This window comes from Gymnogyps californianus, chromosome 1, assembly GCF_018139145.2.
Source record: "Gymnogyps californianus isolate 813 chromosome 1, ASM1813914v2, whole genome shotgun sequence".
Taxonomy (NCBI): Eukaryota; Metazoa; Chordata; class Aves; order Accipitriformes; family Cathartidae; genus Gymnogyps; species Gymnogyps californianus.
In genome coordinates this window covers 79,403,053-79,418,933 of record NC_059471.1, presented here as the reverse complement: position 1 = coordinate 79,418,933, position 15,881 = coordinate 79,403,053, and the positions used below count along the sequence as shown (strand labels likewise).

General features: G+C 35.7%; 1 protein-coding gene across 3 annotated transcripts in view; it reads right to left on the bottom strand.

Annotated features, from left to right (window-relative positions):
• The window catches only part of STS (steroid sulfatase), a 106,949-nt gene that overhangs the window by 28,803 nt on the left and 62,265 nt on the right, over window positions 1-15,881 (bottom strand). For all 3 annotated transcript variants that reach the window (XM_050910793.1, XM_050910808.1, XM_050910800.1), the window contains one exon: window positions 11,119-11,256. In XM_050910793.1, the coding sequence (XP_050766750.1) occupies window positions 11,119-11,256 (138 nt within the window). The remainder of the gene's footprint in view (window positions 1-11,118; window positions 11,257-15,881) is intronic.

Sequence of the window (15,881 nt, the reverse complement as noted above, 5' to 3'; positions counted from 1 at the left end):
TGAAAAATGAAAGTTTTGTTTGCTAAGAAGTCAATTTCTTCTTAGAAAAATACCCCCCCTGCAAGATTCAATTTCCAAATATTAAACATTCTGTCTAGCTAGAATCTTTTCATTAAATGTATTTATCTTATTTCTAGTTTGCTAGGTTTAGATTTTCCATCTACAATCAGCACCTTTCTCACAGTAAATCCACTAATATGTATTAGACAGAGCTTCTAAAATGTATTTAGTTTACAAACAAAATTAAATAAAAGCTGTAGGAGATAAAAAGGCACCTTGCAGGACTCTTCATATAGAATTTGGTCTAGATAGTGTGCCACATAGCTATGTGAAGATATAACCAAAATACAGGAATCAAAAATAAATTGAGGTATGCCTAGATGTCTGAGGTATGAACCCAGAGAAGATACATGATATTTTATTAAAAATGGTGCTTAATGACTTCAGATAGAAGAAAGTACTAATTTAAGTATGTTACTGAATTCTCCAATTCAACTGGGAAGAAATTTGCTACAGTGATGGTAGATCTCAGGATGCTGTGAAGACCTTTTTGGCTTCTAAACCAACACAGTTGCATCAAATGCACTATCAACTGATTGCATCCAACACTACATTGCAGCCATTTCCTTTGTTTCTACAACATCCATCACTGCCCAGTCCTCCTGACCTCTCTGCAGAAGGGCAATGTGTTTATTCTATGACAACATTTCTACCATTACTTAATATATGCTTGACACAACTCTGTATGAAGAGCTATCACAAGTACTATTATTAATGTCTTACACAGTCATGTGACTATGTACAGCACTTCAGGCTGATCTTTGAAATTAATATATCACTTGGAAAAAAATATTTCTGGTAAACAGATGGGGTTTGGATGTGGTTAAGCATGATCTGGGCCAGGCATTTACAACTAAACTGAGATTGTTTTATATAATAAAAATGTCTGAAAGAAGAGGAATATGTGTTGAACCCCTGCCATTAACTGAATCAAACAGCAATTCATGGTTCAAACAAAACTACTATGAGCCTATTTTTCCTGTATCTCCCTTTTTCAAGTAAAAAAACCCACAAAAGAACAAAATATTACAAAAAAGTACTTCAATAGTTCTGTCTCCTCAGCCTCTTTGACCTTCAAAACACCACACAGATGTTAATATCTTTGGTGTCAAGCCCGGGCCTTGCCATACATGCTGTCTATCTTACTGACTCCTCAATGATCTTTTCTATTTCAGCATTGGGAGATTCAGAATCCATCTGGTTTTCTACAGGTTTTTCACTGTTCATAAAGGTAAGTGGCAACTTCAAGAGAGAAAACTCTCTTTTGCATAGATCTTTACCCATTATATATATACAGAGTCTTGTGGCTGAAAAAACTTTAGCTCATGATTCTTTGTTTACCTTTTTTGCTTACTTTTTTCATGGACTTTATCAGAACTCATAATATTGAATAGTCAGGGACACATAATTATCTAGTCTGACATCAGAAAACTTAGACTTTCTAATATCCAACTTTACGTCAAGCAACAATCTGTGTTTAAGTTGTTTTTGAAAAGCAGTGCCAAGTTCAGATCTCAACAAGAGGATCTGTCTTTTAGAGTAGTCTTAAAAATTTACCCTTGTCACTGCATCAAATGCAATTCCATTCTCACAATAAAGCGCGTGGCTACCTATTCTAAAACTCAGGAATGAGACACATGGATTATTTTTGTGTACATTCTTGTAAAAACTATGATTTTCAAAACAGAAGTCTAAAGAAAATGTAGATTTAAATTTATAAAGATGTTATTTGGGGAGGTTCAAAACACCTGTCACCTAGCAGAAGGAAGTGTTCACCCAACAGCATGCTGATCGGTTGTTAATACAGTTGGGTCGAGACCAGTGTAGATGTCAATAGACTGTGTGCATCTTCTGTAGAGAAGATGACTCTATCCACGTACAACAGTCATTAGGATTTTAAGTTTGGTGGGGATTATGTGGTACCTAGCACGAAAGTGTCATGATTAATATCCTGACTGAGTTATGGTTCACAGAAAATCCTGCTGAGCAGTAGTAAAATCTGAATAAAAACACAAGAAATGTATAAGGACATAAAATTACAGTTATCCTCAAATTAAGATATTTTCAGTGAACAGTTATGCCAGGGAGATGATTTAGTTCATGAGCCAGATCCCAGTTCTGTGTACACATCACAGTAGCTTGTTGGCTGGACAGTATGGACAGACAGAAAACTCTAAGAGCTGATATATACCATAGGTAGCTTTAAGTATGAGGTTCCTTTTATTTCTGTATACGTGTCTGAACCTAGTAACAGTGCTAGCTAGATTGGATTGTTTAAATAAATTCTCGTTTTACTGTTGCCTCCTGTGTAATCTGAAGACAGAGCAATTTCAAGGTAAGCAAGTAAGTGGTGAATCCCATTCCCACATATGTCGCAATTCTTAAAACCTAGATATTGGATCACTTTCACAGCTCCTAGGTTCACAGTACAATTTTCTTGAATCACTACAGAACAGGACAGAAAACTTGCACATTACCCAAGCACAAAGGGAGCACTCAGCAGACTCTGCCTCCCTGCTGTGAGGTACAAAAAGCAAAATGGACTCCACAGCAGGGCTATCTCTTCGCTTATGTCTATGAAGAAGTGACTGCTGTTTTCCTTTCAAAAGACTAATTGGAGCATAATTTTTTGATATCTCTGGAGGTTAGGAATAGCAGGGAACCAGGGCAGGAATTACAGGTCATTGCAGAAGACTGTCTTCTATTATCTATGCCTACGTGGTGTTCATCTTTATTAGAACTGTTTAGTGACATCACTAGAGTTGCTTAATGCCATTATATGATTACAAATCCCTTGACATACGTTGTCTTTAAAACTCTAGCTGTTAAACATTGTTCAAGCTCTCTGCATTCTTTTTTCCTTAAAAAATAAATCAAGGTTTCACTACTAATGCTTGAAACATGAAGCAAACACCCAAAGGGCTAAAATATTAGAAGGAAAATAAAAAATCCACAAAAGGTCATTGTTTAAGAATAAAATCTCTTGATATTTCAGGATCTGACCCATCAGTTTTGTATTTTGCTTGGACTTGATAACACTGAAACAGAGAAAAGGCAGCAGCCTAGCAGTCTATATGTCTGGCAAACTCTAGGCAGCCTAGCTATGTATTATTTTTGTTCTCTTAAATTCTTCTAAAAATGTTTTTAAAACAGCATAAAACACCCTGGGCTGTATTTTCATGCTTAGCTATCTATGCTTTCTGAGTAGCTGCACCCTTCAGTGTTATATTGAACAATAGCCTACATTCACCTTTCCTGAAAAATCTGCAGGAGCAGGCAAACTACAGACATAACTCTCTGCAGTCATCCACAACATGTCAAATTTCCATTTTAACCTCATTTCAAATCTTAGCTAAAAGAATATCTCTTTTTTTTCTCCCTCTGGTTTAAATTGACTGCTATTACCTAACTCTGGGAATAGAGCTTTTACAAAGGATGATATATAAAGGGGAACTCTGTGGTATATTACTATTAATATTTTGAATGATGAATGTTGAAAACTATTTAAAATAACTTTTTTAGATCACTTGGATTATAACCATACTACCCTTTCCTTCCTTCTTATATTCTTCTAAAAACAAAGCTTCCAAACCCACTTTATTCTCTTGAATGATAGAAAAATACAATGAAATTAATTATTCTACCCATCTGTAGTGGACTTTATGCTAAAAATATCGACAATCAAAACTGGCTACTATTGCTTACCTTATAAAACTATCAAACAACAATTTATTTTCAATGACAAGCTCACTCTTTATTTTACTGATTTTTAACCTGTTTCATGTACTGCTTTTGTTAATTCTCAACCTGAGCTGTTCTTGTACAGGTGAATGTAATAGACATAGCTCGTTTGGACATCTTCTCATCTGACCTTTCTTCTAATTAAATGAAATGGTCTCTCAGGATATTTTCTGTTTCAGTCAAAATTACAAGATGGGTTGATTATTTAAAAATCTGGATCACTTCAGAGAGAATATAAAAATACAGTACATTTGAAAAAAAGGTCAATTCCTGCTCTCATTAAAGTAAAAAGTGAAACTCCAACTAATATCACTAAATATGCAATAGCATGGTTCTTGAGGCCAAAGTAATGGTCAGCTTGATTTCTCTGTGGCTTACAGATAGGAAAAGGTTTACTAATAGCTTCAAGAAACACTGCTGAATGAACTTATCACTGCAGTATATGAAACTGTATAAAAATAATAAATTTCAATAAAATACTGGATAATTGATTCCTCCAATCCTTGTTTAGCTCTCACAAATCTGTAGTAGATTTAAAAAATCAAGGTCTAAGTCCTTAAGAAACATTCATTATTATTTTTCATGGATATTAACAAAGTAACTATGAATATACCTATTTCTAAGGCACAAAGCACTTAAAATGAATGTTGTTCAAATGGTTTGCCATTATCTGTGTTTGACTCCATTTCCATTAGCAGCAGGACTCATGACCCACTCTAGCAGCATGACAGTAGCCAAGTGCTTGTATGCATTGTGCTAAACGCTTCATAAATACAAAGGAAGACAATGTTTCTAATATGCAGGTCCAAGGTACAGGCAAAATATATTTAGCTACATATCCAAAAGAAGTTGACAATATTAAGAGATGCAAGGAGACTCCATAGAAAATCCCATATGTAACAGAGTGGGATAGATGTCAACAAGTGATAATGAGGGAGGACTTCTACTGTCTGCATATGTACCAGTGAAATAGTATAATGAGAAAAATTGTTGAGAAAAGTTCTTAATACCTTCACTGTTTACTGCTATAAAGTATGTAACAGCAGAGACATATTTTATAACACACTGAAGCTAATTCAAGAAATGAGTCACGAAGCAACTAAACAAAAATTACCACAAAATAATTAGATTCAATATCTCAGGGTACCAAAGAAGAATATAATGGCATCCTTTAGACCAGTCATCTTAAGCTGCTTGTTTATTCAATGGAGAGAATAGTCTATTTATTTATTTATTCTATTCATCTTATTCTAAAGTAGAGATCTAAAGTATTTAAAAAAACTAACCTTATTTCTGTTCCTAAAGGAAAGCTAAGGTGACTAGCTCAAATGGATATGCTTAAATTGCAGATGTCATACTAATGAGAAAGCTAGTGAAAAACACCTAAGAAGAAGTCAGTGCAGGTGTCCTGGATATCACATACAAAAAAAATACCTCAAAGTTCCATACCTTTCAACAGAGAACTGTCACAGAACTGGAAAAAAAAAAAAAAAAATTGCTGGAAAAATTACATGCAAAGTTTTAAGAGACTTCAGTTAAACACAATGGTTTCCATACTTCAATCTGAAAATATTAATATTAACAGGATAAAAAGGACCGTAATTTATATGTTATAAGTCAGAATAACTTATATGTTATAAATAACTTAGAGGTCATAAATTATACATCAGATATGACTTATATGCCAATATATGAAAAATCATTCAGTGATCTGGTATGAACAATAAAGAGCTAAATAGGAAAATACACAGAAACAAAAATTTTTCAAAAAAATATATCACGAACTGGAAGCCTCCAAAGGAACTAACAGCCCAAATGACTCAAAGGACCTATTGGCCCAACAGGTCCACAGGAACTACCAGGTTTCTGAGAGAAACTGATAATTTCTCTGATCAGTTTCTGATCAAAACACTAAGTAGCCAGGAAAAATGTATAATCATGTATGCACCCAGGAGTCCTTCAGGAGTGCAGGTAAGAAGGCCTTGAGTTGTTGGGAAGAAAGTCTTACTAAAATAGTGACTATTTTTTGGTTTAGAGGCTGTATCTAGATTTAAACCTTCGAAAGATCTTTGACAAGGACCTTCAGAAAAAGTTTCTGGAACATTCATCATGGGTTAGGAGACAAAAGGTTGTCATGAATCAAAATCTGACTAACAGGCAGGAAACAAAGAGATAAAAAACCCAGCCTGTGACACTTTGCAAAAGAGTCAATAGTAAGGTACCTTGATGCTAACCTGTATTAAGTCTCTTGCTATTTTAATCTATTTACTTCAGTTTTGCGAGGGAAGTGAGCTGTGGAATTGAAAAATCCATGTATGACACAAAGTATCACAGGTTGATCAAATTCAGATGAAAAGATAATGGACTTCACACAAAGTTGGATGAACAGGAAACAAGATGCAAGTTCAAATTCTGTAAAAATATTTGCAGTACAATGAACATTAGAGAAAAAATAACTGAACGGTCTACGCTCTTAGTTATTCATACCATAACCTTCCCTGCATATTTAAGAAAAAGGACCTATGCAAAGACTAATGCTTCATGCATATCTGTAATCAGTGAGACACAAAGACAACAGACAGTCTATAGGATGAAATGGGTAATATTAAAAAGTAAGTATATAAACAGGTAGTGATACTTCATGGCAAAACCTGACAGGCAATACTTGTAAAGTCTTTCTAAAAGAATATATTGCACAATTGGAAATAGTTCACAGAAGAAAATTGCAAGAAATTAGGGACAAGGAAAAACTCATCAGTTAAGATTGATGAGAGAGACTGACGAGACAATTCTTTTCTGAATGAGGTATTAAAGGAAAGAGGCACAATAAAAGTATACAAAACAAAGGTAAGCTAGGGAAGGTATAGTAAGTTTTGCCTCCTTTATCCTATATCAATGAGGAAACAGTATTAAACTCCAAGATGTTCCATGAAATTTGCAACTGTCCCATTTCAAAATAGTAAATGAGAACACCGTGTTCCCATTGCCAAATGATTCAGGCTATGCTAAGAATTTAGAAAGACTTAAAGTGGAATTTCATCTTCATATGATGAAAATTTATATAACTAATGCTAAATCTAAACTGTCAGGATTCACATCTTAAACCAAGGTCATACTATCTAGGATTAGGAGGAGATCTTCTTAGGGATCTTCTTTATTTACTACACAGCTCCTGCGTCTTCCACCAAGGATTCTGATCCTGATAACTGTCAGAAAAAGACCACTGGAAAGAGAGGCCATGATTTTGATCCATCACTTCAATATTACTATATAATATCTTCTAAAAAAGGATACTGAAGAGGTAAACCAGACTGTGTATGACAGCAACTAGTTAAACACTAGTTAAACAGCACTGGTTTCTAATTTCAAGGGCTATCCAAATTTACGGTGACTGTTCCACAGTCAGAATCCAGAGTAATAAACCTTCAAATAGTAATTTCCCCTTTTTGCATTCAGTCTTGCAGCACTAGCTTAACTCTCCAAACTCCTCTTAAATTTTAGTATTGGTGCTCATTTGGCTGGATATCAAGACAAATTAGTGAGTTCAAATTGTTGAAATCTGTTGAGAGCTTTTGATTTTAGGGCAGAACCAATTATTGCAGAGCATACTGCTCCAGCTCCGATAAGAGGGTTAAGTGGCTTGATTCATATTCGCATTCATGCAGCGCTCATATACAAAAAGATAAGTAGTGAAGATTGCCTAGCAGAGACAGGGAGAAAGGACATGCGTGTCTCCCAGTTTTGTAAACTACTCATCAGATGAAGCAAATTCCTAGTTCGTGCACACATGAGCACAAGCAGCATAAAGATCATTCTTTTGCTTTTTTTGGGACATTGCTATATCAGTGCGTGAGTCTTAGGGCTTCACAGGTCTGGTTTTCATTAAATCTCCCAGAGATGTACAGACCTCTAACACTTTTCACTGTACATGACTGTTAATATGAATAAATTCTTATCTATGAGAACTGCTAATTATGCAATTAATTGATCACTTCCACTTCAGCCCTTTTGAAAATGATGCATAATATACCTGTTAAATTGACGACTGATATGGAGATGGAGGGAGTGGAAGATAAAGCAGATTCATTGTATTTTAAAATGGTAAAAGTATATTCAACTGATTGCATGGGTCTTTTAATTTCTTTTATTTTATTAAGAAAGTTTCTTATACAATAATTATTTTGTTTCTAATATAGTGATTATTTTCTATCCCATAGTATATCAACATTTGCCAGCATAGCACAGGTGGTAACTGTAAACCACACAATTAATTTTAAAAATAAGAAGCCTCATCACTCCCCAAGTAACCCTATCAATCAGAGTTTTTATTAATTCAGGTAAGATATATTTAAAATTGTTCTCCATTCTGTAAGTATTAATACAAAATTTTGCAAGGCTTGATAGAAAAGACTCCTTTCAATCAAAGTTCCTCAGGAAAGCATATTCCCCGGTGTATTTGTCTTTTTTTTCCTCTTTGTCCTTTATCCTGTATCTTATGTTTGGCATTCTAGAAGGCAAGCATTTTTTACTTGCACACCTCAGGCTGTGCCTACAGCTACAGATATGTAACCATATGGTTCCTTAATTACTTAAATCACTATGTAAGGCCTGTGTGCTAACGTTCAAGATACATTTCACTCTGGTGTTAGCCCAAGGGGACCCATCTGATAGTTTGTAACCTCATGACTTTGGCATTGCTTGTTTTGCTTGTGTAGCATTTCCTTCACAGCTCTCTTAAAATATAAGGGTAATTTCTCAGACAGATATCTACTGACTAAAAACTGTGGAGTCTTCTCGCTTGAAAACCTCACTGTATTCTTATTGCTTACTGTATACGCCTATCTTTCTTCCTTTTCGCAGTTTTGCAGATGATACAAAACTGGGAGGAGTGGCTGATCCACTGATGGTTGTGCTACCATGCAGAGGGACCTTGACAGGCTGGAGAAATGGGCCAAAAGGAACCTCATGAAGTTCAGCAAAGGGAAATACCAAGTCCTGCATCTGCAGAGGAATAACCCCTAGCACCAGCAAAGGCTGGGGAGTGACTGGCTGGAAAGCAGCTCTGCAGAGCAGGACCTGGGGGTCCTGGTGGACAACTAGCTGAATGTGAGCCAGTAATGTGCCCTTGTGGCAAAGAAGGCCAATATCATCCTGGGCTGCATTAGGAAGAACGCTTCCAGCAAGTCGAGGGAGGTGATCCTTATCCTCTGCTCAGCACTGGTGAGACACACCTGGAGTGCTGGGTCCAAGTGCAGAGCCCCCCAGTACAAGAGAGACATGGACATACTGGAGTGACTTCAAAGGAGGGCCATGAAAATGATTAAGCAGTTGGAGCATTCAACATATGAGGAGAGGCTGAGAGAGCTGGGACTGTTCAGCCCGGAGAAGAGAAGGCTCAGTGGGATCTTACCCATCTGTATGGATACATAGATTTACCTGAGTAAAGAGGACAGAGCCAGGCTCTTTTCAGTGGTGCCCACTGATAGGACAAGAGGTAATGCGCACAAACTGAAACACAGAAAATTCCATTTAAAAATAAGAAAAAGCTTTTTTATGGTGAGTGTGATCAAACACTGGAGCAAGTTGCCCAGAGAGGCTGTGGAGTCTCTGTCATTGGAGATTTTCATAACTTGACTGGACACAACCTGAACAACCTGCTCTAGCTGACCCTGCTCTGCAGGGGCTAGGACTACAGACCTTGGAAGGTGCCTTCCAGACTCAACTACTACATGATTTTGTAGTTCTGCAATACTACTTTTTTTAAAAATCATACCTAAAAGCAATTTATTTCTTTCTCTCTACAACTAAAAATTTCAAGTTTTGTAAATGACTTTCCAAAAACTGCTAGATTTGTTTGATCTTAACCCCTGAAATATGAGTGGAAAACAAATTACATAGCCACTGCCTAGTGAAAGAATGCAAAGAACTTTATCTCTGGTAAAAGGACAAGAATATTCACTGCATTTTATTAAAAATAATAAAAACAAGCATTTCTACCCTATTTCAATACGATTGAGGATTATTAAAGACATTTTGACATTCATTTTCCTGATGCTGTGTGTCCACCACTTGCACACTGGGAAACACTGTCTTCTGTAGTTTGTCAGAGGAAATCCTTTATTTCATATTTGACAATGTTGTCTATGACCAGTCTGTGACTGAATAAACATAATATTTGATTATGACCAATCTGTGACTGAATGTTATAGCCATGCTATCAAGCAGAATTCCACCATCTCCACATCCTTTATTCTCTCATCCTATTATCCATCCTATTAACTCTTCCTGTCTGCTTTTCTCAAAAATACATTGCTGACAATAATTATCTTCATCCCCATGTTGGAATCGTGTTCTTAAAGGTATCCAGTGGTGTATTACATTCCTGCTGACTGAAGGGATCACCATGCCAGGGATATGGGAATGGACAAAATGAGGAAGGCTGTTTGCTAAGCTGGAATTTTTCTTTCTACAAGATCATCATATTGCAACAAAAGCAGTATACTTCAGTATTGCTGTGTGATATCACCAGGAGAAAGTGTATTACAATAAGGTAGACTTTAAACACATTTTAAGTCTCCACAGAATAAACAGATTTTGGAGTATTAATCTCCTCAAGACCTGCACTAAAAGAATACAACTAAACTCTGTCTTTTTAACTAAAGTCTCTCCATTTGCAAAGCAGTCTTCAATTCAGTAAGTGTTATGCATTATTTTCAAAACTCTCTCTCCAACTCAGTCTTTTCTGCTTGAAATCTTGTCCTCTTTTGGCTGTTGTCGAACTTGTCCATCCCAAACTCAATCCAGCTCCTCATTTTTATTTTTTTTAACCTAACTTTCCTCTTCTACTTTTTCTGTAATGAATATACTGGACTCTGTTGCTGGTTATTCCATCTTCTCTATATCCTATCTTCATGTGATCCTACTCACTCCATGGTATTTAGCTCCTGTTTACGATTCCTGATGGCTCACAAACCACCTTTTTTTCCTTTCTATTCTGCTATCCAGCCATTATAGTAAAGTACTATGAACTGACATCCTTCCAAAGCTATATCTCTGCCCAGTTCAAGAGTATATTTGCTAGTGTTAAAACTCCACAGAGCTCTGACTGAGCATGTATTCTGGTTGAGCTGCTGTATTTGACAAGTAAATCCCTTATATTTACTGCCTATGTTTGAATTTAGAATGATAGTCATGAGAAGTTTACTATTAAGTAATCGAGTTTTGACTTCGGCCACAGAATATATTACAGCTTTGGAGCAAAAACAAGGAGATGATAGTTTCTGACACAGTTTTTAAGAATCATCAGAGAATGTTCACCTTTATATATGCCATTGTATCCTCCATGGACTTCTCCAGAACTGGAGATTTCTTCAACATGAGCCCCTTGGTCAGATGTAAAGTATACAAGAGTTTTATCACTCAGATTATATTTCTCCAGCACATCCAGAACCTGCCCTAAAAAAAAAAAAAAAAAAAAAAAAAAAAATAGAAAAAAAAGAAAAATAAGAAAAAAAAGAACAGCTTTAATGTCTTTGAGTGGCTTTTTCATTAGCCTTGGCACATACAAATATTTTTGTCCTTATGCCTTTTTAAGATCACTTTTCACATAAACATTATTATACGTAGCAATTGGCACCATGCAGCATACAGTAGGGGACAATTGCACAAGGCTTGTTGCAATCAGGACCATGGTTCAATTGCTGCAAGGTTTCTTGAAGTATAAAATGAGAAGATTTGTGCACATCAGAGAAAAGGGCTGATCCACAGAGAGCCAGTGACCTTTGGAATCAGTTGTTCTCAATCAAGGAAACCCCTCAGCAAGAAGATTCAAACAGCTGAGGATATCTGAAAGAGTCTCAGCATGCAGAATAGAGCTAACAGTTTGGGGGTAAAGCTTTGCTGCTTAGCAACCTATAGAGGCAGCATGGCAAAAATCTCACTGTGAGTGTTAGAATAAGACAGGCTAAGAAAAAAAAGGAAGTTAATGTATGGAGTGCCTCTGGAGACCACATGGGTTCATTATCAAACCTAGTAATTAGTCCCTGATTTCTCATCATATAAGAATAGACATCGACCAAACCCAAAATGTGCACGGTAATAAACACGCACACGTGCACGTATTTAAAATAGGAATCCACATGGATATGCTCTGTAACTCTAAGGCACCATGGGCTCATGTTTCATTTTCACAAAGGGCTCCTCACACTACCTTGCCACTGTGGAGAGCCTTGCAGTGCACATAAATTACATTCAAACCTATTTAGACTGAGTCCTTTAAAGAGGGTTTCTGTATGAATGAGAGTGAAGCCGCTCTTTGTAACTTGCTCCAGTGAATTTTATACTGATTAGGAATCTAAAATTATTGGTCCTGGAAACTGACCAAAGTATAAGAATATACTTCACATTAGCCTGTAAATGAGCTTTAACCTTGTCCTTTAGGGATCTCAGAGCATATAAAGATAATTCTGTCTTCACAACCATTTTATCTTTATTCTTTTTACGTAAACATCCAAGAATGGTCCAATTTGAATGTTAATTTTGATTTGCTCACCTGTCCACTAAGAATTAATTCATCAGCTGATGCCCAATTTTTGTGTCAAAGAGGATGAGAAAAGAACTTCAAAATACAGAGCCTTCTTCAACAATTTTCAGATCATCATTTCTGTTGCTATGCTCTTTTTCTGGATAAGGAGTAGTTACCTTACCTTATTGCTACTATTTCTACTTGTCTTTTAATGTTATAGCATTCTAAAACTGCCTTGTTAAAAAGGTTGACTGTCTTCATTTCTCATCAGCTCAAATGACTGGGTCATAAATAAAGGAACATCAGCAGTTAAATAAGTGATACCTGTTGGTCGTGCTTGTAAACTAGGAGCAAAGAAGAAATGTAAGAGTAGGAGAATTTGTTTATGTAAATTTTGAAACCTCGTGGGAGTTGAAATTTCCCAACAGAGCTGAGGAAAATCTGTTACAAAGGCTGACATTTTAAAGTTGGTGGGTTGAGGGAAAATGATGCAGATCCATCTGACAAGCCATTCGCTTGCTGCAGCAGGTAGACTTAGCGCCAGAAAAGAAAGAGGCAATTTCCCATTGGCTTCTGAGACTGTTTGGAGAATGTACTTGCTAAGTAATTATAATATCCCTTGGAAAGGTGGCAATGATGATAAAAAAGTGGAGTATATAGATAAATTAGGACATTATGTGTGGGTATTCAGCCACATGACCTCCAGAGTTCCCTTCCAACCTTTATCAATCTATGATTTTATGATTCTATGATAATAATAATAATAAATGGCATTGCACAAAGAAATATATGTGCAATGACATGCACAAATGCATTTGTTTTACCTACACAGTTTTCCTTGATGAAATTGGATTTTCAAATTCATCCTGTACATAAAACAAAATGAAAATAAAACAAGAATTCCACTCAGTACATCACATTTAATGTTCTCTGGTGATCAGAGACATCTGCTGTCATTCAATAATGGCCATTTTGATTTCCTATTTAATCTGGGAAAAAATGAGAAGCAATGAAAAATGTCTTGCTATCACAAATAATTAAATAAAAGTCATCATTATGATGACTCTTTTTTTTTTTTGAAACAAGCTTGAGTAGCTTGACTTGGCCTGAAAAACAAAAAAAAAGTTCTGACACTCAAATGTTACCCATTTCAGAAAAAATACCCCAATAAAATGCATAGAAACTCTCATCCAAAGCTTGTTGAACTCAATAGTAAAACTTCCATGTCCTTCATTTGGATTTTTAAACACAAAGAGGATTGGCTACATTAGGGTTAATTAACAAATGCTAAAATGACAATCTATTTTAGCAACAACATTTTTCAGTACAGAGGGACTAATAGTGGTAATTCAAATAACACTGTTGTCAGAGAATGGCAATCACAATGCACTCGCAGAAATGAAACAAAACTGCCATTTCTATTTTCATCTTGAACACTGACATCTTCTAGAATGAAAACTATAAATAAGCAATAAAGTGTGTGCTACCAGGAGATAAGCCCCATTACAGTGCATTTGAATGATGTGGCTACTGTTAACACAAGTAATACATTCACTTATTAGCATTTCTAAAGGGTAACCAATACAGAAGAAAAATGCAAAGAATGTATTGTGGATCTCTATGAACAGATATCTTTCACAGGCAATATTATATCAATTTTGGAAGTAAATACTACAAAGTAGGCAAAATACATCCTTTACTGTTTTCTTATAACAATTTAATTTCTTTTTTACTCTAACTCCTCCACTCTTATTATTTCTGTAGATTTCACAGTTACTTTAGAATTAAGTTAAAATTGATGTATAAACATTCCCAGGCAATGCCAGTTAATGAACAAGGAGGAGTTGCATCTAACCTATATTAGTTGCCTTTGGAAGAGGTGAATCACAACTGCAAAAAGGCCTTTTTTACCTGTTGACTAAAAAAGAGAAGACAGGCAACTAGCTCAAAACTAAATGACTTCATATTAGACATCAAGGACAGTAAGATGAATCCTACCCAAAGTGCTAGACATGCAACTACTTAAGCAACACACATTAATGAGTGTGGCGAACAGATAAATGATGTCTGAGTAAGAGAAGATGGTAAAACTGTATTGCTTCACCCATAAACTATGATTGGAAGGGTATCATATGTCATGTGCTTTTCAGTTACAGGAATGGGGCTCCAGCTGGCTTAGTATCCCCTTTGAGTCCCATTGCTGGTTGCAGAAAGCAATATAAATTTTAAAAGACTTTTTAGATGTAAAGAGTTTATACAGAATATGAAACTGTAGGATAAATAAGCCAAAACACTGGGAAAACTGTAGCTCTGTTCAAGAAACAATAGCTTGCTATCCTCAGTGTAGGAAATTACCAATAAAAATGGAAGGATTCTTGATTGAAAAGACTCACTTGAAAGCCATGTTTTAAAAAATTAACAGCTGCAATGATCTCTGTGGATGATACCGTTTACATTTTTTCTGATCTGAACAGAACAGGTTTGGAAAGACAACATTTCTGAACAACAAAATCAATCTAACACTGAAGGAGCTGTATAATTTCTGAAGCTATTTAGCAACTAGAATTTCAGATCAAGTTTCTCCTACTATTGCCATTCTAGGAATGTATACCCCAACGTAGGTGGCTAACATTGTAGCAGACAAAGGCATTAGATCATTGGACACTTTTCTTTCATTTGTATCTTTTAAGATACAGATTAAGGACAGCATTAAGATGTTACTTGTTTTAATTAGTACATCAAGGTTCCAAATTTTAAGTCCTCCAAAATACACTGAGGACTGCTCTCCACATTCTGCTCTCCACTTTTGCTTCAAGCTATGTTAAATTATAAAGAGTTGTTTCATTCTTAAAGTGAAAATGCCAGTTTCAATGGAGTGATAGCCATGTGAAAGTGATAAGAGCAATTGACTCTGTTCTTTAGAAGGAAACTGAGAGTGCCATGCCACTATTCAACTTCTATAATACAGCATGAATGGTAGCTGAACCAGCCTGAACGTAATTTCTGGAGTTTTCAACCATGTAAAACTCCTACTGTACTCGTCTACATTAAGATATAGGGTTTATAAAAAATGACTATTCATTTGAAAACAGGGTACAAACATTGAAAAACAATAATGTGTTTACAAACGTGTTAGTGATTTGGAAAATTGTTCAAAGGTTTAGTCAAGCAAGCATATGAACAAATGCATTTGATTCATAAATTAGCTCACTGTCGTTTGAAGTCAATAGGACAGAAATGTTATTTGTATTAATTTGAAATAATTTAGAGTCTTGCTGAAATTATGAATAAAAAACTCTAGAATACATAATACCTCTGTGTAATCTAGGCATTAGGACAAAATAGTCTCTCTATTTGTGAGGAAAGCTTTAAAGCTGTTTACCAGATTCAAAGAAACAACGGGATTCAGAAGGAGGGTTAACGATCTGTCTCAGGACAAGACAGTTGACGATAAAGGGAATTCCTGTAAATATAACATACTTTTCCTACTCCAGCAGACTTTCACATGCCTCTGTTGTATCCAGAAGGTTACAGTAAGCTTGAGACAATTATTGGA